Consider the following 25,894-nt stretch of genomic DNA (forward strand, 5'->3'; position numbering starts at 1 on the left):
AATCACAAACATGAAAAAGAGTGAATGCCCAACAACACTGAACTTGGTTACTTAAATTAAGGTGCATATAAATTACGGTAAAATATGGCATATAATAAATGGACACTAAAAAACCACTTAAAATGCTACCATACAGATATAGTTAGTGGCATGAAGGATGTTTAAGTGAATATATTTTAAGTGAATAATACAGATTACTAAGCCATATGCATCAACTCTGGCCCAGGTTCCCTGGGTTCCAATCACAGCTTTGCAGCTAACTGGGGCAGGTTACTCTGCCACTCTGTGCCTCAGTTCCTTCCTGTATGAAACAGGATCCCCGTGTTGTAGGCAGAATTAAATAAATGACTTAGTACACGCAAAGTGGTTATCCTCACTATTACTACTTTGGTGAAGGTGTTTTATATGCTTCTGTACATAAATCAGTCAGTGGACATAGTTATGTATACCAAAATACAATCCTCATTTTTCTCTGCAATGAAAATACAGATGTTTGGGGCTTTTTCTATTCTTCTGGTTAATCGGTATTTTAAAATTTATTTTCCAAGGGGATGTGTTAGGTAATTTTTTTCCCCTCAGAATAATTTCCAGTAGGGATTTCCAAAAAGCCTTTTTTCACCTTACAACACAGAATCAGCCAATACCGAAAAACATCACTGTTCCTTCAGGAGGTGCCACACCCAAGACTCCTACTCCTCCAAAGTAAAGGCCAATATTTCTGTAGTTAGGACACCTTAGCTGTATCCTTATGTCTTGGAACAATGACCTAAAATTACATGCCAAATGTGTGGTGGATATGCATTTTTCTCTGAAGCTGGTCTATAGCTTCAGGTGCTAAGGCTGTGAATGGCAGGCACGGCAGAAACTGTAATCCCAAGGCTCATCATCACATAGAGATAGATGGACATGATGCTGGCCTCCCCGTGTTCCCGAATGTACCATCCACACAGAGAAGGCCCCAGAGACTAAGTTTAAACTAAAAAGGCAATTGTTAATCTTGTTCTAATACCAGAGTACACAGGAAAGAAGTAATTGGTGCATCTGGGTTTCTCTTTTTAAGATTTTCCACACCACCATTTCGGATGACTGGCGATGTGTTAAGTCACAAAGCCAGGCCCCGGAGACTAGTACTAGATAGGCACCCCCCACTTTTCACAAGTGCATGTTACGGCCCACTTCACTTTAATGAAAGACCTACATGAGTACCTATTTTCTCTAACAGGAAGAAATCCAAAGAGGATTTTTGCTTTTACAAAAGAAGGTGAAAAGCAAAAACAGTGTTCCGTTCGGGAGCGTTAGAGAGGCAAGGCGCTAGACAAACAGCAGAGGGGCCCGGCCAATCAGCTCCATCCCTAGGGCCACACTCAGGGCCGCAGTGTTGGGCTGTGTCTGTGAGCACCTGTGCTTTATCTCCATTTACTCTGTGTATCCATTAGTGGGATGTGTCCTGAGGTGTCAGAAAACACCCAAGAGAAGTTGTTTTTTGTGGTCTGGGAATGCCCCCAATTTTTCCATATCAATTAATAGCTATTGATTGTTCTTCAACTTGAGGCCATTTTGGCTTACAAGAGGTGTTCACAGAATCGCTCTACTCTCGGGTAGTGGGGGAAACCTGTACCAAGAAAACGCTCCACTCGTTAAGCCAAAATTTCAGAAGAATTAATTCATTCTTGGTCATTCAAGGTCTAAACTGGTTGATAACAGGGTTTTTCAATCTGCGGACTACTGGCATTTTGGGGGAAATGACCCTTTGTTGTAAGGGTTGACCTGTACATTGGAGGACCCTTGGCCTCTACTTACAGAGCACAGGTAGCACCTTTCTACTTAATGACAAGCCAGATGTCCAGACACTGCCAGATGTCCGCAGGGGAAGAGCATAACTGCCCCACGTGGAGAACCACTTGTTCAGAATTGTGCTGCTCAGGGCCACTGGGCTCTCAAAGATGGCAGGCCAATGAACTCATTCAAAGATCAACATTCACAAATCCCTAACCAGCCATCCCTCTGTGAAATATGGTGACATGACTCACTGGCCCCTTTTTTCCGGGCCAACCCCTGTGCCTTCAGCCCCATTCCCATTTTCTTTTTGACCCGCCTCTTTCCCGGTGTGGATACGTCACAACTCAAGTGAGAATCTGAGCACTGTGCGGAGTAAGGGCAATATCATGGTAAATTATTTTATTGCTTTTCCACATTCCAAAGCAAGGAACTTAATGTATTGTGATGAAAGGATGTGTGAATTTGAAAACTACAGATGAAAAACACTACCTTCAATTCAGCCTTGTTATTTTAAGCTCTGAGCTACTTTAGTGAGGATAATAAAGAGGAAACAGAATTAGGACCAAAATGAAACGGAGGAATTAAACAAATCATGGCCAAATAAAAGAGAGGACTACACCCAATATTTATTGGCCTGGAGCTTTCAAATTCCATTCTCAGTAAGAAATGACAAGTAAGAATAATCAAGAAGCAAGAGCTTCCCAGCACTGGGAGAGCAGTTCCGTTCAAAGGCTACGGCAAGGTTCTGAATGTGGCTAGAAGAGACAGCAGCACCACATTTCCTAAGGGGGGGTGGTTTCTATTCTGGTCTCCACAAAGCTCTCTCGGCATTTTGCTGCTAAGAAGCTTCCCTCCTTTCTCAGATAGATGCTCAAAGTACACACACACACACACACACACACACATACAAGACAGAAAATCCCGAGGGGAGAGCGTGATTGTCACCACAGAGAAGGGCATTCTTAGCCATACATACCTATTGTAGGAGAGAAAGGCCAACAGAAACAGCAGGCATGCTAACACATCAGCTCTGCCAACAATTCCAGCCACCTAGAAAGTTTGAAAAAATAAAGACCTCAGAAAATTGCTTTCAGAAAACTTACAGAAATGCATTCGGTTTTAGATGAATGAAAAATGTACAATAAAATAAGAAAACACACTGTTCTTCAAATTTGACGACATAAGAGTAACCACCTCTAGTTATCATATATATAACAATAAGTTTATAGAAGGAGAAAAAGAGGATAGAAAGGAAAAGAATTTTCATGCTTAATTTCCTTTTTCACCTTTCTCCTATAGAAGATCAATTTATATCATCAAGGTTTATTTATTTGCTGGTTCATTAAAAAATACTTTTTGAATAAGGACTGAGGGCCAGACACTGCGCTAGTCTTTGGCATCAGATTAATAATGGAGCAGAGGATATTTATAGAGGTCCAGCAAAAAATAAGTTTAGGAAATAATAATCCGGGTAAGAAGAGGAATGAGTAAGAACTCATGACTGCCATGTGAGCACATGTGCTTGCATGTCTGTGTGTGTGTGTGTGTGTGTCTGTGTGTGTGTCTTAGTTCTGTCACTGAAAGCACCTAAAAACAAGATAGCCCAGTAGCAAAGAGCCATCCTGGCACAGACCACAAACCATTCCTCCACTAAAGAGTACGTGGGCTTCCTGGAGAAATGGCTGGTTCCAGGGCTGAGGCGAAGGAGATACGAGAGGAACTTAGATCATTTTATCATGTTAGAAGGTAAGACAGTGTACAAAAAGTGACAGGTACATATTCAAAAGGACACAGAAGCCAGTGACAAGGGGCTCCTACTGACTGAATATCAGGCCATTTGAACATCAAAATAAATAAGGACAATGATAAAGTGAACCCCTGGAAAAAAATGAGTGTATTCTGATATTGATGAATGGAATAAAGAAAGCACATTAAAGTACACACATAAATACAGTAAGCAAGTGAATGGATGAGAACAGAAAGCTCTTGCTTACATGGAAAAGCCAGTTAATGAATGTGGAGGGAATAGTGCAGTTGGCAAATAGCCATTCTGCATCCAAAAGATGCAAGATTTGAATGAGCAGAGAGACATCACAAAATACCAGTGGATACGAAATCTAGAGTGTAAAGGTTTAATAAAGCACGGAGTATTAGTAGGGCTTCCACACACTTCCTTCAAAACAATTACTTGTTAAATAAAAAAGTAAAAAGAATAATTATACTATGGGAAAAACGCATTACACCTTAACTGGGGAATCAAAGTTGACCTCACCAATAAAAGGCAAATGGATGGGGCATGTCTCTGCATGTCATAGACCCTGAGAGGGACACAATACCACTTTTGTCAAATCCCAGCCAGGGATACATAACCTGGCTGGGATATAATCATGAGAAGACATCAGACAAACCCAAGATGAGGAACACTCTATCTAATACACAAATACATATATTTCATATTATTAAAGCATAAAATACAATTCTACATTATTATTTCATATATATATAAAATATCAATATTTTAATATCTCCTAATTTATATTGTATCATGATTTAATAGATATAGTATAACTTCTATCATCTAATGTATTATAATACTGCATATATTATAATTACATGCTTATTATACTTACATAATATACCACATATGCATATATTATTATTTTTATTTTATATACTGTATTTTTATGTGCACATATTTTGATATCATGTATTTACATACAATTATACTATCTGTACTTGTATATTATAAAATTTTAATATAAGATAAAATAAATAAGTTTAGAAAATATAAGTTTTATCAATCATGGGCTACAGATTCTTTAACACATATGTATTATATATAACAACCATTTGAGATGACATTACACACCAACTGCAATGTTATAATAAGTATCATATAAGCCTTTTGTAATATACATATTAAATATGTTTTAATTATATTTAAAGCTTTGAATTATATTATAGAAAGATAATGAAGACTGGTAACTACTCCAAACTTGAGACTAAAGAGAAACAATGACTAATGGCCTTGGTTTTAGAAAATATACAACTAAATTATTCAGGTATAAAGAGGCATGAATTATGCAACCTACTCTCAAATGCTTCAGAATACAAGTAATATTTTTATATATTAAGGGGAAAAGAGAGGAAGAATGACAAAACAAATGTGGCAAAATGTTAAAAGTTGATGAATCCGGGTGAGGAATATATATATGGTCATTATATATTTGAAATTAAAAAAAATTTTTTTAATGTGTTACTTAATAAAGGGACTGAGTGGATGAAGGTAGGGGGTAGACAGCTATTATAAATCTTCGTGTTAGTCCACTACTACTTAAAATGTGTAAGGATTTCTCTTGCCTTTTTGAAATTCAAGAAATAAAACCATAAAGGGAAAAAATGGGGTATGGTTCAAAAAATGCTTCCCACAAAGGCCACATACGAGCTGGCTCTTAAAGATGAGTATGAGCTCACAAGGGAAAGGGACAGGGTTGACATTTCAGGCACACAAAGCTGCATCACCCAAACCATCCAGGACCTGAGGTCCACAGTGGGTTAGAGAATCAATCATAATTAACAGTGGAAAACAGTGTTCTGGGAAATATACCTATAAACACTCTCATACAATGAGCACACTTTGCAGTCAAAAGGTGAGGGGATGACAGGCACCTGCAGCTCGACCATCCAAGGCTGGAATACAGACTCCTTCTCTTGCCATTTAAGTGAGACTCAAATTTGTTATCTTTAATTTCTGGGACTTGCTTTTGTTATCTTTATTATTTTTTTTCAGATTTTATTTGTTTATTTGAGAGAGAGAGAGAGAAAGAGCATGAGCAGGGGGGAGGGGCAGAGGCAGAGAAAGAAGCAGACCCCACGTGAGCAGGGAGCCTCACGTGGGGCTTGATCCCTGAGATCAAGACCCTGAGATCCTGACCTAAACCAAAAACAGACGCTTAACAGACTGAGCCACCCAGGCGCCCCCCTTTTGTTATCTTTAAAATGAGCCTGACACCCCTACCCCATGTTACTGTCATGGTTAATGAGATGATAGGTCTGAAGTGCCCACTCAGTGTGGGTGTCCTTTCTTCCTTTTCCCTGCAGAGAACGTAGGTGGGACTCGGAGCTGAGATAAGTTTTCTTGTGGGGCTTACAGAAATCATCTTTTTATATTCAAGGCTTGTGTGTATGATATTTTAATTTAACTTTATTAGATAAAATATATTAGTTAAAAAGTATAAATAGAAGATAATGTAATTATATACTTGCACTGAGACTGATAGCAAGTCACATACTGAGCAAAATCCTAGTCCAGTCCACAGCAAGAGAAACCTGGAGATGGCTAAGGAATTTCACGAGCAGTACAGAGTTAAAAGGTATTAGCTGATGTGGATGCCTGGACCACACACTGTTCATTGATCCGTTAATCTATAAGGCGTTTGAGGGCCAAATCAGGAAGACTGCCCGACTCAGGGGAGCTAGGCTATGACAATATGGTGTCACCTCAGTGTCGAGAACCAGCTCAGACTCACAATCTGTAAAGCAACAAATGCACACAGTTCACGCAGGAGCCCAGATCTGCTCTGTCTACACCACCGCATCTCTGAGCACGGAGCTCAGCATCACCCGCAAGGCCCCGGAAGGTTAAACAGAGAGCTCGGCTCACTAGCAACAAAGTCTAGGGATAAGGCGACACATCTGGGCCCAGAGGGACACTCATCACAGCACAACCGATGCTGCCAAGGCACACAAGAGCAAGACCTGCAAGCGGATACTGGGTGTAGCAAGTTGGAATAAGGCGATCCAAAGCCAGGCAAGCGTAATGAATGTGCTCAAGGTGCCTGAAGCATACTTCTCAGATTGCGGCCAGTCTGTGCTGCAGCCAGTCTGTGCTGCTGGGAAGCTGGCTGGATGTGCCCAGATCCAAAGAATGTAGTGTCCCCTGCAGCAGAAGCTCAGAGGGTGTTTTGAAATATTAGTGCAGACATTGACAGACTCTGTGGCCAGTTCCAAACCACCATACATTCACTGAATATCCCTGTTGAGCTGGGGTCTCTGGGGCAAGGGGGTTAGATGTCTTAAAAACAAGGTGCTTGCCATCAACTACTAAATGTCTAGACCAACCATTCACTTTCACTGTGATTCGGTTGGTCAGTATCATCATGTTCAGTAACTGCATGACTTATTCCACTCCACATTTTCCAAGGGCCTCCTATTTGCCAGGTACTATGCCAGCTGGAGGGATATGACCTAAGCCTCAAGGAGTTTAACACCTGGTGGGGAGTCAAAGCTGTATTAATATGATACAAGCAAATTGTGTATATCATAAAGAGGAGAAATCATTGCCATGAGAATAATGGAGGGACTGATTTTGACTGCAGAAGCTGGAAGCCTTCGTGGAAAGGTTGGCATTTTACACTAAAACCTAAAGGACAAGCAAGAAGGACTCAGCAAGCTCAAGTCAGGGGATGCAAATCCGGGGCCGGAGAAGGACCACAGAAGCATTCTAGGCAGAGGAAAGCACAGTCTGAAAACACATGAGGTGTTTCTAGAAGGGAAGGCATTAAGTGATGAGAGCATGGAGTAAGCACATTAGAGGGGACAGGAATGAACAGATATGGGATGTTTAGTTGGAGGTCCTGGGCTTTATTCTACCGACAAAGAGAGCTGAACTGTAGGATGCTGAGAAGTACAAAGGACTTAGCCAAAAGTACATGCAGATGGATAGCACGGACTCTGCCTCAAGCTGCAGGTTTTCCTCACCAAGAAGATAGTTGTTACCTGGGAACTGAATCCTGTAACACATACCCAAATGATGGAAAAAAAATGAGTGAACATCATTGGGTAGAATTCAAACAATTAGATCTAAGTCCGAGTAAGCGTAACAGAAATACCAATTAATTTAATTTGCCCCCAAAACTTATTATTTCTTAGCATACCATTCATAGGATTTATATAAAGTATACCGTATGTATCAAGTTATTGATTGTTCTAGCTGCACGAATGAGTGCCCTTACTGCCAGACAGGGCCAGGAAACACACATTTAACATGCAACAGCTGGGGACACTGGGTGGCTCAGTGGGTTAAGCCTCTGCCTTCGGCTCAGGTCATGATCTCAGGGTCCTAGGATTGAGCCCCGCATTGGGCTCTCTGCTGAGGAGGGAGCCTGCTTCCCCCTCTCTCTCTGTCTGCCTCTCTGCCTACTTGTGATCTCTCTCTGTCAAATAAATAATTAATATCTTTAAAAACAAACATGCCAGGCTGACTGACTAGATCATGACTGATTCTCTCTTACATGTGCTCTTCATCTTACATGTGTTCTGGAAATGCCGACCTTAGCCTTCAACACCATGTGTCGGCATTTCCTGCTCTCGCTTTTGACTTGATCTAAGTGCCTTCCTTCCAACCAATAATGTTTCTATGATGACTGCTAAGTTTCAATTACCACCAGGGAATTACAATGATTTTCCACGTTTTTCCCAATTTCTCTACTTATTTTTATGATGATTCAGCTCTCCAAAAGAATATACTGTCAGAAAACCCTTTGAAGAATCACAAGGCCTTCAATGAGGAAAGGTATGGGTCTATCCTAGTCATTGCTAATACCTCCTGCACTTAAATACTTGTTGAAAGACTGAGTAAATAAATGAATTTATTCCTTATACTTAAACTGGAGATAGTTTTTTATTACACAACATACTGCTTTGTCTTCTATGTATTTATGTGTATGTTCTTTGGCTTTTTTAGGAATTTGTGAACAAATTATGGGTAGGGACCCACTACCCACTCACATACCCTCCGGGCACCTAGCAGTGCCTACACCAAGCAAGAATTCATTTACTATATGCTGATTACATAATTAAGGAAACAAACCCTTAAACATACCAACATATTGAAACAAAACCCCTCCCTCAAAAAATGTTAATCCTCCATCCTTCCTGGGATTACTTAAGGTCCTGATTTTGTTCTTATTTAGCAGAGGGGAGATAAATCCCTCTGACTCCCTCTCCAGCCACACTATGATCAATTTTTCTTTTTCTTTTTTTTTTTTTTACTATTAATTTATCACACCAAGTCTTCTATAAAACAATGTTTTTTTCCTATTTCTCTGTCTTCTTCCTTAGAAACCTAAACTAATACCTATAATTGAATAACAGCCTCCTAATTTTACTTCCTAGTATATATTGTTATGTTAAGTCAAATTTCTTCACCTCCTTCTTGCATATCTCATTTCCTTGTGAATGCAAATAGTTTCTGTAGAATTTTTCCCTAAACGTCCAGCTCTCGGCCTCTTTTGTCCCTATAATTGTGCTACCATGGATTTTTTTTTTTTTATTAGCTTGTTGAAACTTTATCTTAAAGGTCATTTTGCTAACAGGATGTTTTTCCTTTTTCTTAGAATTCGACCAAACTACCAGCTCATGATCCCACTATCCAAGGTTACTTGGACTCCCTCTCTTCAAGCATAGAATTAAGACTGTTATTGTTCTATCCCTTATTCTTTCCTGCAAAAATTTTCCCCAAGACACTCCAACCATATATTTTCCACTGTACTTTGACCCGGTGTCCTATATTCCATATGGACTACTACTACCATAAGGAGTAGTAGTCCTTGATTATTTCTCTTCAGGTGACATCCAAGAAGAATATTAAAAACTTGGGTATCTCATCTTTTAAAATTTGTATCTAAAATTTTTTCATCATAATTTTACATACTTGAAGGGATCTAACTTCCCATGCATTGTAAATACTGACATTTTAAAAATAAGGGTGTAATACTACTGTTTTAAATGTACCAAATGGAATCAGAAATGTGCCACCACAATTTGAAGCTCATTATTTTCCATTTACACTAACATGAACAGGCTCTTCTTTAAACGACAGACATTTCACACCCATTCCCCTTGAACTACTTCCCTCTGAGCATGTACTGTATAGTTATGCTTAAAAATATTCTACTTATCATCTTCTCTCTCTGTAATAAAAATACATCATTAAGTTACCACTTAGTATTAATACACAATTGCTCAATACATCATAAATTAGAAAAAATTATAACTAGCTCTTACATATAAAAACACACTTCTTAATAACAGGTATAGTAGGTTTTTCTTTTTTCTTTTTAAGATTTATTTATCCAAGAAAGAGAACATGAGCGGGACAGGCAGAGGAAGAGAGAGACTCTCAAACAGACTCCCCACCCAGCACAGAGGCTGATGTGGGGCTCAATCCCATGACCTGAGATCATGACCTGAGCTGAAATCAAAAGCTGGCCACTTAATGGACTGAGCCACTCAGAAGTCCCATGTTTCTTTTCTATAAGTGCAATTATTGACTGAATATTACTTTAGGTTAGAATAAGAATGCATATAGTATCAGTTCCATTCCTAGCTTTCATCTTTAAAGAAATGTTTGCATAAATGAGACAGAAATAGCTATGTTATAGCAGTGACTTAATTCTTTGAACACTAAGGTCATTGACAAAATCATAGTCATCTGTCATATTACATAATGCTTAATGATCTACCAGCCAACACTCAATCAGATTCTCCTTTAATTTGGTTGGAAGCAAATAATTTCAGCATAGCCATCATGAGAGTTACCTGTCATTAGAGTCATTTGCTTTCATGGTTTCTCAGCACTATACCAAAAATGGCTTCACCGAGATTTTCCAAAGGACTATTATTTATAGCCTTCCACTTAGAGGGACTTTTTCTATTTAAAATACTCAAGAAAGAGCTGGAAAATTTACCTTAAGTAATGTAATTTTTTTATAAATTGATTTTTGTTTGATCTCTCATTCCAAATATATTTGTGTCAAAACCTTGGGCTTACAGATATACAATACTGTTTATGGAAAATGTCCATCATGTAGCCTAACTGGCAAAACCAGTCATTACAACACTAGTTGGCCAAATCAGGCTTCTTGTGTCGGCTCAAATGAACATATTATGATGCATCCCCATGACAACCATCTCACTTCTGAATTAAGAAGATCAAAACAGGCCACCATACCCCACTTTTAATGCCACGTTCCGTTCCTCACAGAAATAAGTGGAAGACAGACAGCGATATGAAACCCCACTCCAGATCTGTGATGCCTCAATTGAAGGAGACTTTGCTGACACCAATATATTAAATTTTTCCTTTATACAGTACCTCAGAGCTGTGGACACCTGGGGCAGAGTAAAATTCTGATGTAGGTGAGACATTTCATTTTTATTTTTCAATGAGATGACAACTGAAAGGGGAGGAGGGTGAGGAGAACCAATTTGACACCTTGACCCCAGGTGTGTTCTCAGACAGACAAACTATAGGCAAGTGTCCAGATGCAAGCTAAGGCTCTAGAAATGATTCTTTTAAAGCCATGGGGCTCAGGAACCCCTTGGAAAGTCTTTTTCTACCCCTAGCAATATGGACACAATAAAACAACTGTGGTTCTTAAGCCATGAAACAAGGTAACTTGATAATGCCTTCTCAGTGCGTGATCAAGTCCATATTTCAAAGAGGACCAAACAGATCTGAACTATCTATACTTTTTAAGTAAATTTTGCATCACCTACCAAGTAACTACACTTCACACGAAATAACCTGAAAACCTATTTCTAAGTCGCTATTGCAACTCTGTCTTTCTAATCTGAAAAATGTCAGTCTAACTCTTTAGCCCTCCCCTCGCACTCACTGTTCAGCATCATATATATTATAAACAGAAAGCAGAGAGAGAAAAGGTAAAATTCAAATGTAGAGCAGGAACAATGCCTCAGCACAGTAAGTAAATGAAAATGCCCTGTGCTGTTTAAAACACATTAGAACTTGAATTTTCTTCAAATAAAGAACTGTGGCCGTCTACAACGACACATAATAATAACAGGTTATTTGGAAAAGCCAGTTAAAGTGTGAAGGCCATGTGAACATACAAAAAGACAAGTTGTCAAGCAGAATGATTTATATATAGAGATAAACACTTCAGTGGAGCTTTGAATTCACATGGTTTTGAAAAGGGGAAAAAAGATCAGTTTAGCTTTTTTTTTTTTAGTTCCTTGTTTCACGGAGCTGCAGTGATACTCACCGCCTCTGTGTGGACAGGGTGCACAGCAAAAAGCAATGCTGTAGCAAAAGCCAGTCCCCGGTTCCTGAAGACAGCTTTGTCACAGGTGTACATCAGGACGAGAGTCACGAGACAGTGTAAAACCACATTCACTGCATGAAAGTAGAATGGGTTCATGCCAGTCAAAAATATGTTCAGCCTGTACAAAAAGACAGAGACAGAAGCCGAATTAGCTACATACAGAACAGAAGCACAAGGAGAGAGGAGGGAATCAATCATTTTGAAAGATAAGCTGTTCAATCGATTCTTTTTAAATGACTCCCAACATCAGGTTACTCTAGATGTGGGAGTATCATTTTCCCCCATCTCAGAATGTTCCTATCTGCAGAAACCATTGCAAATGCACTGTAATTTTATTTCAGAGAACTCTGTTAGCCTCAAGGCAGGCAAAGAGGTGCTGAACCTGTTTTCCCTTTAGTCCAAGGCTCACGCGAACTACCCCATGATACTCTTGCCAGCTCTTCTCCAGGAGCTGAGCCTTCAAAGACTAGTCCACAGTTCTATGGGTCAAAGCCGCAACCACTGAAGAGGAGAAAAAACCACAAGACTATGACTGCCGTCACAGTTGGGACAAACCAAGCGTGAACGTCTTCTCTCACCCGCAGTGCCCCCCAAGAACCAAATTTCCAGATTATGCACCTGGAATGATCGTTAATTACCACTCCACAAAGGATCTTCGGGGCATCTGAAGATGCTATTACCAGCTGCAGCTGAAATTAAAAGGATGAGCAAAAGCACATTGTTTCAGAATCTGTATTGAATGTTTCCTAACTTAAATTCCCACAGACCTCAAAATTTGAATTCTAAGATTATGACAAAGAAACTAAAATCGATCACAGAAAGAAGGGAAACTCATGGGGCACCAGGACAGCTCCATCGGTTAAAGCGCCCAACTTTTCGTTTTAGCTCAGGTCATGATCTCAGGCTGGTGAGATCCTGCCCCTGCCAGGGTCTCTGTGCTTAAGATTCTCTCTCTCTCTCTCCCTCTCCCTCTGCACCCCCAACCCCATTTGCAGGCTCGCACCCTCTCTCCCACTCCCTCTAAAAAGAAAAGAAAAAAAAAAAAAAGAGGAACAAATGTATTGTTCAACATTTTAAAAAATACCTTCCTGAGATAGAAATGCAGAACAGACTTAAGGTTGCCTTAAATTTAATAACAGGACATAATGTCCCTAATTGATTCTGTGGGGTTAGCAAAAATATAATTGTATAGGGAGCACCCTAAATGGGACTGCCTGTAGTTGTCTATACTCCAGCTTGTTTCACTGAAACAGTAATCCCTAGATCTGCTTCTCTTAAAGAAACACCTTCTTTTAGCCAAACAATTGAAAATGCAAGTCAACTTTAGTGATGGCATAAGCATATCCTAAACACTTGACTTGAGAAGTGCACGAATTTAACCTACAGAATTTTAAACATCTCAAGTTTTATTTGGACACATGAATATAAATGTCATAGTTACTGACTCCATTTTCATTCCCACTGAAGTAATCAAGCCTAGAAAAATGAATTGCTTTGTGGAACCTGACTTCAGGGCTCCAAAGAAAGATTCCAGCGAGCCGTATGATGGCCAACCCATGAGTCTGTGCACACAACCCCCAGAGTCCTGAAGATGGAAGCATGGCATGAAACAGCCCATCTAGAACAATGGGCCATGAACTAGGGGGCGGGCAGGTCCGACTAAAAAAGAAAGAAGAGCATCCCATTCCAGTACAAGAGGACCCGCCTGTGGTGAGCGAGCTGCTGGAAATCACCAAGATTGGGATGGGGGAGCTGTGAGAGGCAAGACCAGATCCCTATCCTTGAAGAACTTAGGCGCAATTCCCAGAAAGCCCACCAACCTGAGTTGATTTCTACTCCATCAGGCTAAGCTTTCCAGACCAACTAAGCCATCCATTCCAAGTTCATTCACACCCATGACAATGAGACAAAACAGGCAAATCTTACAAACAGCTGGTGAGTGTCCAAGTGGGAAGGTCTCAAGCTTATCAATTTGTACCAAAAGGCTTTAAGAAGTACATAAACACTGACCAAAAGTTCCACTTCCAGGAATTTTCCATAAGGAAATAACCAGAAAACTGTTCAAAGATAGATACAGATAGATATAGATACAGATACAAGTATATAGACATAGGTAGACAAATGTAACATTGTGATATAATAAGATACATATTTCAGTCTTTATCCCAACTCCTGGCAGAGACTCTAAAACCTCTGTAATTTCTTCAGTCATAAAGGTACTAGGACAATCTTTTGTTCTAGTATTTGGTCTTTGGCGCTGATTCCTGACACAGAACTCCTAAATCCCTCAGAAGTCCCCAAGTGGTTGGATTATCTTTTTTCTAATAAGGTGACTCCTGGTGGGCTCCTGGATGGCTTCTGGATGTGGGCTGGTCTCCCGAAAGATCAAGTTATGATTAGAAGCTCGAACTTTTAGCCCCTTCCCTCCTCTATCCTCCAGGTACTGGGGGGGGGGGGGGGGGGGCGGGCGGAGATGGAGGTCATTATCAGTGATGCCTAGCTCCTCCATAAAAACTCCCTGAACCACAGGGTCTGGAAAACTTCCAAGTTGGTGAACACACCACCAAGTTGGGCACACAACACACTGCAGTTCCATGGGACAGAAGCTCCTGAGCTTGGGGCCTTCCAGACCCCACCTTAAGGATCTCTTCAACTGGCTGTTCATCTATATCTTGCATCATACCCTTCATTCTATAACAAATCAGTAAACATTAAATAAGTGCTTCCTTGACTTCTGTGAGCCACTGGAGTAAATTACTGAATCTGAGGAGGGCATCATGAGAACTCCTGATTTGCAACTAAGCTGGACAGAAGTGCAGCAAGCTAGGGACCCACTACTTGCAACCAGCGTCTGAAGTGGGTTAGTCGGGGCACCTGGGTGGCTCAGTCGGTGAAGCAGCTGCCTTTTGCTCAGGTCATGATCCCAGGATCCTGGGATCAAGTCCCACATCCGGCTCCCTGCTCAGTGGGGAGCCTGCTTCTCCCTCTGCCTCTGCTGTTCCCCCTGCTTGTGCTCTCTTTCCCACTCCTCTCTCTCTCATTCTCTCTATTAAATAAATAAATAAAATCTTAAAAAAAAAAAGAATTGAAGTGGGGTCAGTCTTGTAGAAATGGGCCTTTGACCTGGGGGATCTGATGCTAACTCCAGAAAGAGTTATTAAAAGAACACCCAGGTAATATAGGACACTGAGAACTGGTCACTAAAAAATAAAAACCCTACACACCTGATGTCAGAAGCATTGAGTAAGTAGAAGAATAGGACTTGCCTTTTTAACATACAAGATGCATCTTACTGTGATAATCATAAAAATGACAATGAAGAGAAGGCAAGACATCAAATAAGCCAAGTCCCTAATGTATTTGACTGATTTCACAGATATTACACTTTAGATCATCATTTTGGATTACAAATTAACAGTACTGCCTTTAAAAAGAGAACAAAAGACTTATTTTTTTCCCAAAATATTTGTTATTCAACCATTTGAAAAGTAAAAAAGAATCATTAAAAGTGTTGCTAGTATATTGCCACACTTTTTGAGGTACTTTCCCCTTCCAAAAATGATACAAAATGAGTCCCATTTGTAGTCCATATGTATCCTATCTGAAAATGTGCAGGAGTTATCTATATAGAGGACTGCGGGGGTGGGTGTGGGGGTATTTGAATAGAGTTGACACACAATGTTACATTAGTTCCAAGTGTACAATTTAGTGATTTGACAAGTTTATACATTATGCTATATTCACAAGTATAGCTGTCATCAGATTAATATTCCTGAAAACCAGTTAGGACAAAATGCCTGGTGTTTTAAGTGAATTCAATTGGATGTTAAAATATAAAAAATAAATTACTGAATGGGGAACGACTGCAGTGCTAATTAAGGTAACTGAAAGGCCCTCACACAGTACCAGATGTTGGCGAATCTAAAGCCCTGAGAAATGACTGAGAATCTAAAACTACTAGAGTTTCCCAAATATCTAAAGAGATAGAGAGAGAGCTCTCCAAACTATGGACAAGTGAGCTTGAGAGGAAATAATAACAAAACGTTATTTATGAGCAGTGGAAAGAGAATCTCTGATTCTTTTATGGGTTCACAAAAAGGGGGTTTAACGGATTAACCTCACATTTTACTAGAACAGGGAGCATGACAGACACATCACATCTTTATTTTAAGAAAGACATTAAATCGGGGCGCCTGCATGGCTCAGTGGGTTAAGCCGCTGCCTTTGGCTCAGGTCATGATCTCAGGGTCCTGGGATCGAGTCCCGCATCGGGCTCTCTGCTCAGCAGGGAGTCTGCTTCCTCCTCTCTCTCTCTCTGCCTGCCTCTGCCTGCTTGTGATCTCTCTCTGTCAAATAAATAAATAAAATCTTTAAAAAAAAAAAAAAAAAGAAAGACATTAAATCAAAAACTTTCAGAATCTCCTTATGTACAAGATACAAGAATATGGATTTGTGGCAAATACAAAGAGTGTTGAATAATAACCAGGGTCTCCTTAGATGGAGACCTTCAGTGTAAGTCACAAGATTCTGACATTATCTCTGGTCTGTCCCATATCTCTATCAGAAACTCAGTGAGATCTGTAGCATATGCTAACCAAGCTTGCAGAAAGCCTACATCTGCGAAAGAGGGTCCACTCAACTGGCAGACTAAGATTCACAAAAAGTTTAAATGCTTGCTATTGTTAATTAATTCTTACAGGTTTAGGTAGAATATGGGTAAGAGAAAAGTCCCACATCTGGACATAAAAGAGAACAAAATACTTGCAATCCAGGCTAAAGCTATACACATAGTATTGTCCAAGGGCTGTTAGTTTATGCTAAACTCGCCGAGTTATTGCGTCTTGGTTATCAAACACACCAAACTGCATTAAGCCAAACTAATTTTCATTTCAGTTCATTCTAACAGATATTATTGAGTACCTACTTCATGTCAGATATGATGTAGGGCCCAGAGATAGAAAGAGAAGACATGGCATCTGCTACCAAAGAGCTGACAGCATTGTAGGAGAAAGAGAGACATTGACAAATAATAGTGAAAGAAAGCTAGCAAAGGGAGAATCTACCGGGGTAGAGACAGGAAAGAGGGAGGTATTCTGGTGTGTGCCGGAGAGGGTATCCAACATGGGGCAGTAGCCCCTCCAGGTGCTACTTTAATGCCGGAGCACCTTCCTAGGAGAACCCCAGGATGCTGGAAGAGTGGGGAGTCTCAAAAATGATGTCTCAGGGGCACCTGGGTGGCTCAGTGGGTTAAAGCCTCTGCCTTCGGCTCAGGTCATGATCTCAGGGTCCTGGAATAGAGTCCGGCATTGGGCTCTCTGCTCTGCAGGGAGCCTGCTTCTCCCTCTCTCTCTCTCTCTGCCTGCCTCTCTGCCTCCCTGTGATTTCTGTCTGTCAAATAAATAAATAAATAATCTTAAAAAAAAAAAAATGATGTCTCAGGAAAGACTTGAGGAGATGTGGAAAGCTCAGTCTCGAGAAAGATGATAGAAATTATCCCAAATTCTCCAAGGGAAAGGATTTTTGCCATAATTTAGCCACCTTATGGCTATAACCCTAGTGCCCAGCACAATGCCTGGTTCCCAGCTGTCAAAATTAAGTGAATAATGGATGGATGTACGGACAAAAGAATGAGTGAGTGAAGCAATGCATGGACTCAAGCAGCTCTCAGACTGGAAAGGAAGACGCAATAACAATGCTGCAAAGAGACTCCCCAAGGGCTAAGTATGGCCTACAAACTGTTCTGTTTCAACAGTACGCCTTTTCTTCTTTTAATTTACCAACATATTTAAAACAAGTGATTTCTTTTTTCTTAAATTAACATATAATGTATTATTAGCCCCAGGGGTACAGGTCTGTGAATCGCAAGGTTTACACACTTCACAGCAATCATAGCACACACCCTCCCCAATGTCCATAATCCTACCCCCCTCTCCTTATCCCCCTCCCCCACGGCGGCAACCCTCAGTTTGTTTTGTGAGATTAAGAGTCACTTATGGTTTGTCTCCCTCCCGATCCCACCTTGTTTCATTTATTCTTTTCCTATCCCCCAAACCCTCCACATTGCATCTCCACTTCCTCATATCAGGGAGATCATATGTTAGTTGTCTTTCTCCAATTGACTTATTTTGCTAAGCATAATACCCTCTAGTTCCATCCATGTCGTCACAAATGGCAAGATTTCACTTTCTTTTGATGGCTGCATAGTATTCCCTTGTGTATATGTGTGTATGTGTACACACACACACACACACACACACCACATTTTCTTTATCTACTCATTTGTTGATGGACATCTAGGTTCTTTCCATAGTTTGGCTATTGTGGACATTGCTGTTATAAACATTCGGGTGCACATGCCTCTTTGGATCACTACATTTGTATCTTTAGGGTAAATAGCCAGTAGTGCAATTGCTGGTTAATAGGGTAGTTCTATTTTCAACTTTTTGAGGAACCTCCATGATAAAACAGGTGATTTCTTATAAAGATCTCTAGCTTCTCTTAAAATATTAGAAGACCTGGTAATTCTGGGCCCACATGGCTACATGGAAATATCTGTGTGCCCATTGAGATGGCGCAAAGTAGTCACAATTTAACACAATACAAGCCAACTACTCTAAAGAAGAAGCAGTATTTAAGACTAGAACTGGTGTTTGGATAACCAGAAATGTCCATACAGAAGCATGAAAAACAGCCCACCCTAAATACCACCTAAGAAAAATAGTTTCTCACGTCCCACGTCACCCTAAGTGCATTCCACTATAGCATTTACTCAGTTTTTTAAAAACTCTTTAACCATATTCCTCAAATATTATAAGCTTTTTCATGCATTGTAAAAAATTCACTTTTTTCCTCATCATATCCATCTCTCCTAGCACACAGTAGACTCTAAATGAAAGTTTACTGAATGAGCAAATAAACTTGAATTAAGTTGTAAGTTGAAAAGATCATCTTTCCCTTTTAACAGTAAGAATCTCTAATTTGGTTCAGCCTTCATCTCTAATTCATTTTTTTTAAGATTTTTAAAAAAGATTTTATTTATTTATTTGACAGAGAGAGAGAGAGAGCAGCACATGCACCAGCAAGGGAGGGGCAGAGGAAGAGGTTGGCTCCCCGCTGAGCAAGGAGACCATTGGCAGGGTCTGTCCCAGGACACTGGGATCATGACCTGAGCAGAAGGCAGACATTTAACTGACTGAGCCACCCAGGCGCCCTGAGCCTTCATCTCTAACTTAAAGCTTAAACCGAGCAATAAGAAGTGTATGTATGTGTGTGTGTATATATATATATATATATATATATATATATATATATATATATATATATTTTTTTTTCCCAGAAAAACTCTGAACAGGGTGCCTGGGTGGCTCAGTCAGTTAAGCATCTGCCTTTAGCTCAGATCATGATCTGAGGGTCCTGGGATTGAGCCCCACATCATGCTCCCCTCCCCCCAAGTCTGCCCTGCCACCACTAGTTCTCTCTCTCTCTCTCAAATAAATAAATATTTGAAGAAGAAAGAGGAGGAAAATGGAGAGGAGAAGGGGAAAAAGGGGGGGGGGGCAGGAGGAGGAGAAGGAGGAGAAGGTGGAGGAGGAGGAGGAGGAGGAAAAGATAAAAGAATAATCACATCTGACCGGCTGAAAGCCTTCCAGACTTTTTGGCAAACAGGACCGCAAATGCCCTTCCTCCATCTGAGCTTGTCTGCCTCCCTGTAAAGCTGCCCAGAGAAGTGGGGTTACACAGCAATCACAGGGCACTGGTCCCCAGAACAGGTCACAGGGTCACAGTGTCCACCAAGAAGTTACAGGAGGAGGAGTGGGGAAGGAAGAGGAAAGCCATTGGCTGCCCCTCCTTTTCCACCCACTCACAGAGCCTGGATCTCTAGATAAAGCCCCTTACTCCTTTTAATTTTCTTCCGTGGAAAATAGTTCTGGATTAAAAAAACAAAACCGGGGCGCCTGGGTGGCTCAGTGGGTTAAAAAAACAAAACCGGCTGTGTCCCTGGAAGAGACTTCTACTACAGAACAGACTAGGACCCTTCTTCCAGGAGACCCCAGGTCAGTCAGTCAAACAGCTCTACCTCCATACTCCCACCTAACAGGTCATGATTCTCCCCTGTGGTGACTCAAGCCTGGCTTTCCACCAAGCCTGGAGTTTCCCAGGTACAGAGACGAAGCAACATCTAAGAGGGCTGCATATCTACTTCATTCCTACAAACAGTGTGATTAACTGGCCACCACCAGCGATCCCTCCCAGGGGGTCATGGCATCCTGATCACCCTTAGGTCCCTGCTGCCTGTCTGCCTTTCGTGGTAAATGCACTCCCCTTGTCTTGGGCAGCTAAGCTCTGCCACTGGCATCCGGCTCTCCCAGACCCCAGCAGAAAGCCCACCTCAGTCGCATCTCCCACATCACACCTGCCCACAGACAAGAGCCAAAGCAGAGCTTCTCCAAGCTGCAGGTGCTCCCTCACTAACGTAGTTCTTAATGCCTCAGTGGAGGGAAGATCGCTGGCCCTCAAGGACTGTAGTAGAGGGGTGGGAGGAAGGTGTGGGCCGGCGGCATGTGGTAAACGCACGGCAACATTCCTCTCAATGAGCTTTTGGATTCTTTTTTCTGTAACACTCCAGAGATACTTGGCATCTCAGCTTCATGTAACATATGCTCCCACTGGGTCCCAGTGGTTCCCAGATTCTGAATCCCCTGACGTGCATGCTACAATTGCCAATTCCCTCATTCCACCCCCAAGATAATTGTAAGTTAGTAAATGTGAAATAGGACCTGGAGATCTGTCCCAAGAAACCCAGTGATTCAAACCAGGTGATACTCAGAACAATGAGAGACACGCATCTCAATACTTAAAGGAAGGCTACCTATCTTTGCCATGATTACCTGGGAAATCCAGTTTTCTCAGCAATAACACAACATACATTGTTTCGCAATACAAACTACAAACCAGGGAAAAGAAAAAATTAAATGTACTTTAACCATCCTAACCTTAACTGTCTGTTTCTGCTATCTCAAGTAACGAGTCCTCCAACACTTTCCTCGTGAGTTTCCACCGCCCAAAACTGAACACACAGAACATTCTCCGGTCTTCCTCAACTGCCATTCATTTTTCTTCTTCCCTCTCTTGCCATCCTCTCAGCTCTCAAACACTAATAAGTGGTTTCCATAGTCTTCTTAGATCATTCAACCAATAAATAACAACATCTGGTTTTTCTCGTTTTCCTCTAAGGCGAATCCCTTTGGCCCTTAATCATTTTGGTTGCTCTTCTTCTGCATTCCCTCTAGTATCAAGAATAAATCAGCAAATCATCACTTAATGTTTCAAAGAACCAAAGGATAGGATTTGCAGGCACCAAGGCAAGTAACACAGTGCAAAGGGGGAGACGGGTGCTCCGAGACACAAATAAAATTTATGGTCTGGGTTTGTGCTCAAGGCATCCCATTCTCCCCTGGCTATGAGGAAGCTATGGGGAGGGAACAAGGCAAGAGGAACTTGTCAGGAGGAGCCCACACCCATGCAAGGGATAGTTATTGTCATGAGGGTCCCGTAAGTGCTCAGAGTAACAAGTACATCAAAGAAACGCTGGGGAAACTGAGAGGAAAAAGATCTGTGACAAGGCAGCAAGTCTCAAAAGAAAATCTTCAAAAAGAGAGTCAGCAAATAATAAAAATTTAAAATAAAAATAATAAAAATTTAAAAATTAAAATTAAAATAATTTTAAAAATAAACAGATATAAATATAGTTTAATTAGAAGCATAATTGAGTTGTCAGTTTTTAGCCAATTCGTTTTCCTTTAAAGGTACATTTTTGGTAAAGTTCCTGGATGCGCTACAATTCTGACAGTGACTAGCCAGAGTTTATGTGGGGACAAACTCCTGCACAGGGATGCACTCCCTTCAGACACTAGCTGCAAGTTCAACGGTCCCCAGGCTACCTGCCCTGCTGACCAACTGACCACAAATCTTGGGGTTCCCACAACTCCCTCAGATTTGATAATTTGCAGGAATGACTCACAGAATTCGAGAAAGCATTACACTTGTGATTTCAATTTTATTGTACAAGATAAAAATCAAAACCTGTCCAAAAAAAAAAGACTCATGGAGACAGGTCTGAGAGGGTCCCAAACAGAAACCTTTCTTGTCATCACCTCCTCAGCATGATATATGAATACCAATCAGGCAAACTCAACAAGCTTCAATGTCAAGTTTTTAACTGGGGTTTCATTACTTAGGTTGATTGATAGAATCAATCACTGGGCATGTGACTGAACTCAATCTCCAGCACCACCTTCCCTGCCTGGAGGTTGGAAGGTAGGGCTTGTATGTGGCACAAAGTCCCATCGTTCTAAACCTACAACTGGTCTTTCCAGCATAGCCAGCCCAGATGGCTATCAGATGGTCCATCGTGAGTTACCTCTTCCTTAGCACAAACTCAAGGGTGATCTTGGGACCCACTGTGAGCAGCAGAGACACTCCCATCACTCAGGAATTTCCAAGGGTTTAGAAGCTCCCTCCCAGGAACCTGGGATAAAGGTCAAATTCTTTATTCTACAGTACTTGGCGACAGAAAGTCACAGTCATCATAGTTCCTTTGAGAAAGTATTTTCAGAGCCTTATACTTTATTTGATCCAACTGGAAACATGTCATGTCTACCTCACTGGCTTGAAAAAACATGGCCTTTCTTTAAAGACTATAGGAAACGAGGATGGATGAACTTTGGTCCCCTGACAGCAAGGTCTGGAGAAAACTCTGTAATTCTGGGGTTTGCCTCAGAAGGCACAGCTGCTATGTCCAGTCTTAAAATTTACAGCTAACATCACATTTCAATATGCCACGCAAGAGGAGAATGGTCCCAAAGTGCTGTGGATCGTCATTCTTTACAGAGAGTCACAGTCCCAGCAGGAGGCAACAGGGAGCCACCACTGCCCCTTTCAGAATCAAAACTGTCCCTCAGCCTCCCATGAAGCAGGACCCACTGGAATCCATCTCTTGTATCCTAGAAATTCTTTATCTGCCTCCATTTTTCTCTTTGACAGAGGGGGGAAAAAAGGAAATAAACCAAGAAACAAATTAAGCAGACTTTTTTGTCTATGTTATAAAAGTGTACCCCTGCCTAAATATTTACCTGAAAAAGTCAAGCATTCATGTGAGTGATTAACTCATTCAATCTTTCAACAGTAATTTAGGAAGCCCCCACTTTGTATGGCAGGCATTGTTCCAGGTGCTAAGGATACACCTCATGGAGCAAGGGAAGAAAAGAACCAATAATAAATCCATGTTGCCAGGGTACCTGGGTGGCTCAGTGGGTTAAACCTCTGCCTTTGGCTCAGGTCATGATCCCAGGGTCCTCGGATTGAGCCCCACATCGGGTTTTCTGCTCAACAGGGAGCCTCTCCCTCTCTCTCTGCCTACCTCTTTGCCTACTTGTGATCTCTCTCTCTCTCTCTCTCTCTCTGTCAAATTAAAAAAAAAAAAAAAAATCCATGCTGCTAGACAGCAATGTGGGCTACTAAGGCAAAGAGGGTAGAGTGAGGGAGTAAGGATGAAACATGGAGGACAGTCCGCCATTTTGGATCAGGGTGCCAGGGAAGGTGTCAAGGAGGAAATGACATTTGAGCAGAGATTGAAGGTGGTAAGAGAGCAAGAGTGCATGCGTCTGGGCAAAGAGCATTTCAGAAAGTATAAAGGCTCCCAGGCAGCAGTGGGTGTAGCCTGTAAAGGACGCAAGGACTTTAGAATGCCGGCAGAGGTAGATTGAGGTGCAGACTAATAGACCAGAGGTCAGGGAAGTGGCCAGGGGTCAGATCAACAGGGTATTGGAGAACAAAAACCATTCTCATCATTTGGAAAAGAACAGTGCCATTAACTCTGGCATGCCCAAGCACTCCTCCCCTGTCCCTCCCTGCTTTTTTAAGTGGAATGACTATGTATTCAAAGTATTCAAAGTTAGGAAAAACATGAACTGTAAGCTCCAAAGGAAGACAGAAAAGACATGTTGATTTAAAATAATAAAAATAAATAAATAAAGATTGCTTCCAATGGTGTTTTCTAAACTTCATTCAGAGACTTACCTCTAAAAACCCTCATAATTCAAAAATATACTCCTCTGATTTTCCATCCTTCCTACACTGCCAGACTATAGTCCAAAACCCATTTTACATCTAAGTCTCATGCTGGCAGGCAACTATCTTAACCTCCGTCTCTTGGGGTTTCCAAGAGAAACATTAGTTTGGCATGCAAATTTCAGAGGACATTTTTTATTCTTCTCTATAAAAACTTCATTGCCTTCAATCATATTTTTCCTTGGCTCTATCCATCACTGAACATCCTAGACAATCTAGTCAAACAATCTACGATGGCAGGTGTCGGCCATCAGAGACTGCGAACAGAAACTTACCAGCTTTGCTGCAACAGACCATCTCTACATGAGTTCCAAAGAGGACAAAGCAAAAGGAACAGAACCAAAATGAACATGCCACCATTTCTTTTAGATTTTGGGCATAGAGGCTAGAGCTGATTTTCATGGTTGGCATATCATCTGCGACTAAAAGATGCAAACTGCTGCAAAAAAAAAAAAAAAAAAAACCAACCCACTAAAACCTCTTCAGATCCAAGCATTAAAATGTTGCAAATCCTTACAGCTGCACGTATTAAGATATTCTATTTTTTAACTCTGACATTTCAAACCACCCACTTTCACTCCTATGGTGTATATCACCATCAGAATCCTTCAATTAGATAAACCTTTATAGCGAATTGGTAGAATACTATGATCAGTAGCCTAAAAGCAGAGAGACTCAAGAGTTTAAAATCCTTTCATTTGCCTTAGTTTCCCCATCTTTAACATGGAAAACCCCTGCTTCTTTCTTGTTGAAGGAAGCTTCTCCTTGCTTCCTGATCTGGATGGTTCTGCTAACAATCCACCACGATTTTTTTTTCTTTTTCTCAAGAGGAAAAGGGCAGAGAGGAAATAAAATTAAAAAGCTAAGCACCTTTTAAATCAGTCAGGGCCATTCTTCAAGATGGGGGTTATGGGCATCATGGGTTTTGGTTCTGTGTCAATTAAGTGCCTACAGAGTGACTTCACGGGTTTAATGTTCTGATTCCAGAGTTAAAAACAGGTCATGGCCAGTGGAGGATAAAGAAGCAAAATAAAAAAGGTGACTGCTGCAGATTAAGTTTTCACAGATGTTTTGATTCTGCTCTACAATGGTCCAAAAATATTTCTGTGTGCCTTTGGAAAATAATCTTATGAAAAGACCAAATGTAAGATTTGACTGTGAACACAAATTCATTAGAATTCTAAACTCACGTCAGGAACACAGAGACAACCATTTGTATCAGTTAATGTTTGCTTAGAGAAGCAGAACCACCAGAAATGATAGAGCAGAGAGATCTGCTGTAGAGATCTGACCTTTCCCAACTGTAGAAGCTTGCTGCACAGCCTATGCAAGCCTGCTGCTTCTGTCTGCATGGAACACCCACAGGGCAGGCATTTAGGAGGGAGGAAGGATGGGTGGACTTGAGAAGAGCCAGAAGCAATGAACAAGAACCCGAAGGTACCTCTGCTGCTCACAGCCTGTAAGGTTCCAACTTTAATGATGCGAGTGGCTCAAACAGGCTGGCGCACTTCCGCAGGGCTGCACACACACCTGCACCATGATTTCAGGTAGCTAGAGCACCATGATCTGGAGAGCTCTGGAGATGCCATGGACCTAGCCAGCAGCGGGTTAGCTGGCATGTCTGTGACAACCCACAGGAGCTGTGACAGCACCAACACCTACACCAGCCCTCTGACCAAGTACGTGGCCACTTCACTTTCACTTTCCAAATCTCAGAGAAATTTCTCTAGTACAGCTATAACCTAGTGCAATAAAGGGAAAGAATGTCCCAGAAACAGAGTTCCAACTCCAATAAATTGATGTAATACAAAGCCGTCATATCTTGGTGAACTGATTTCATTTTCCTTTGCACCCTGCCC

At 41.1% G+C, this 25,894-nt stretch overlaps 1 protein-coding gene across 3 annotated transcripts in view; it reads right to left on the reverse strand.

The window, feature by feature from the left end:
• Positions 1–25,894, reverse strand: part of TMTC1 (transmembrane O-mannosyltransferase targeting cadherins 1) — a 277,223-nt gene that overhangs the window by 243,103 nt on the left and 8,226 nt on the right. For 2 of the 3 annotated variants that reach the window (XM_059185861.1, XM_059185859.1), the window contains exons 2-3: positions 11,847–12,024; positions 2,756–2,829 (exon numbers count right to left, since the gene is read on the reverse strand). In XM_059185861.1, the coding sequence (XP_059041844.1) occupies positions 2,756–2,829; positions 11,847–12,024 (252 nt within the window). The remainder of the gene's footprint in view (positions 1–2,755; positions 2,830–11,846; positions 12,025–25,894) is intronic. The other variant, XM_059185860.1, reaches the window with a different exon arrangement.

This window comes from Mustela lutreola, chromosome 8, assembly GCF_030435805.1.
Source record: "Mustela lutreola isolate mMusLut2 chromosome 8, mMusLut2.pri, whole genome shotgun sequence".
Taxonomy (NCBI): domain Eukaryota; kingdom Metazoa; phylum Chordata; class Mammalia; order Carnivora; family Mustelidae; genus Mustela; species Mustela lutreola.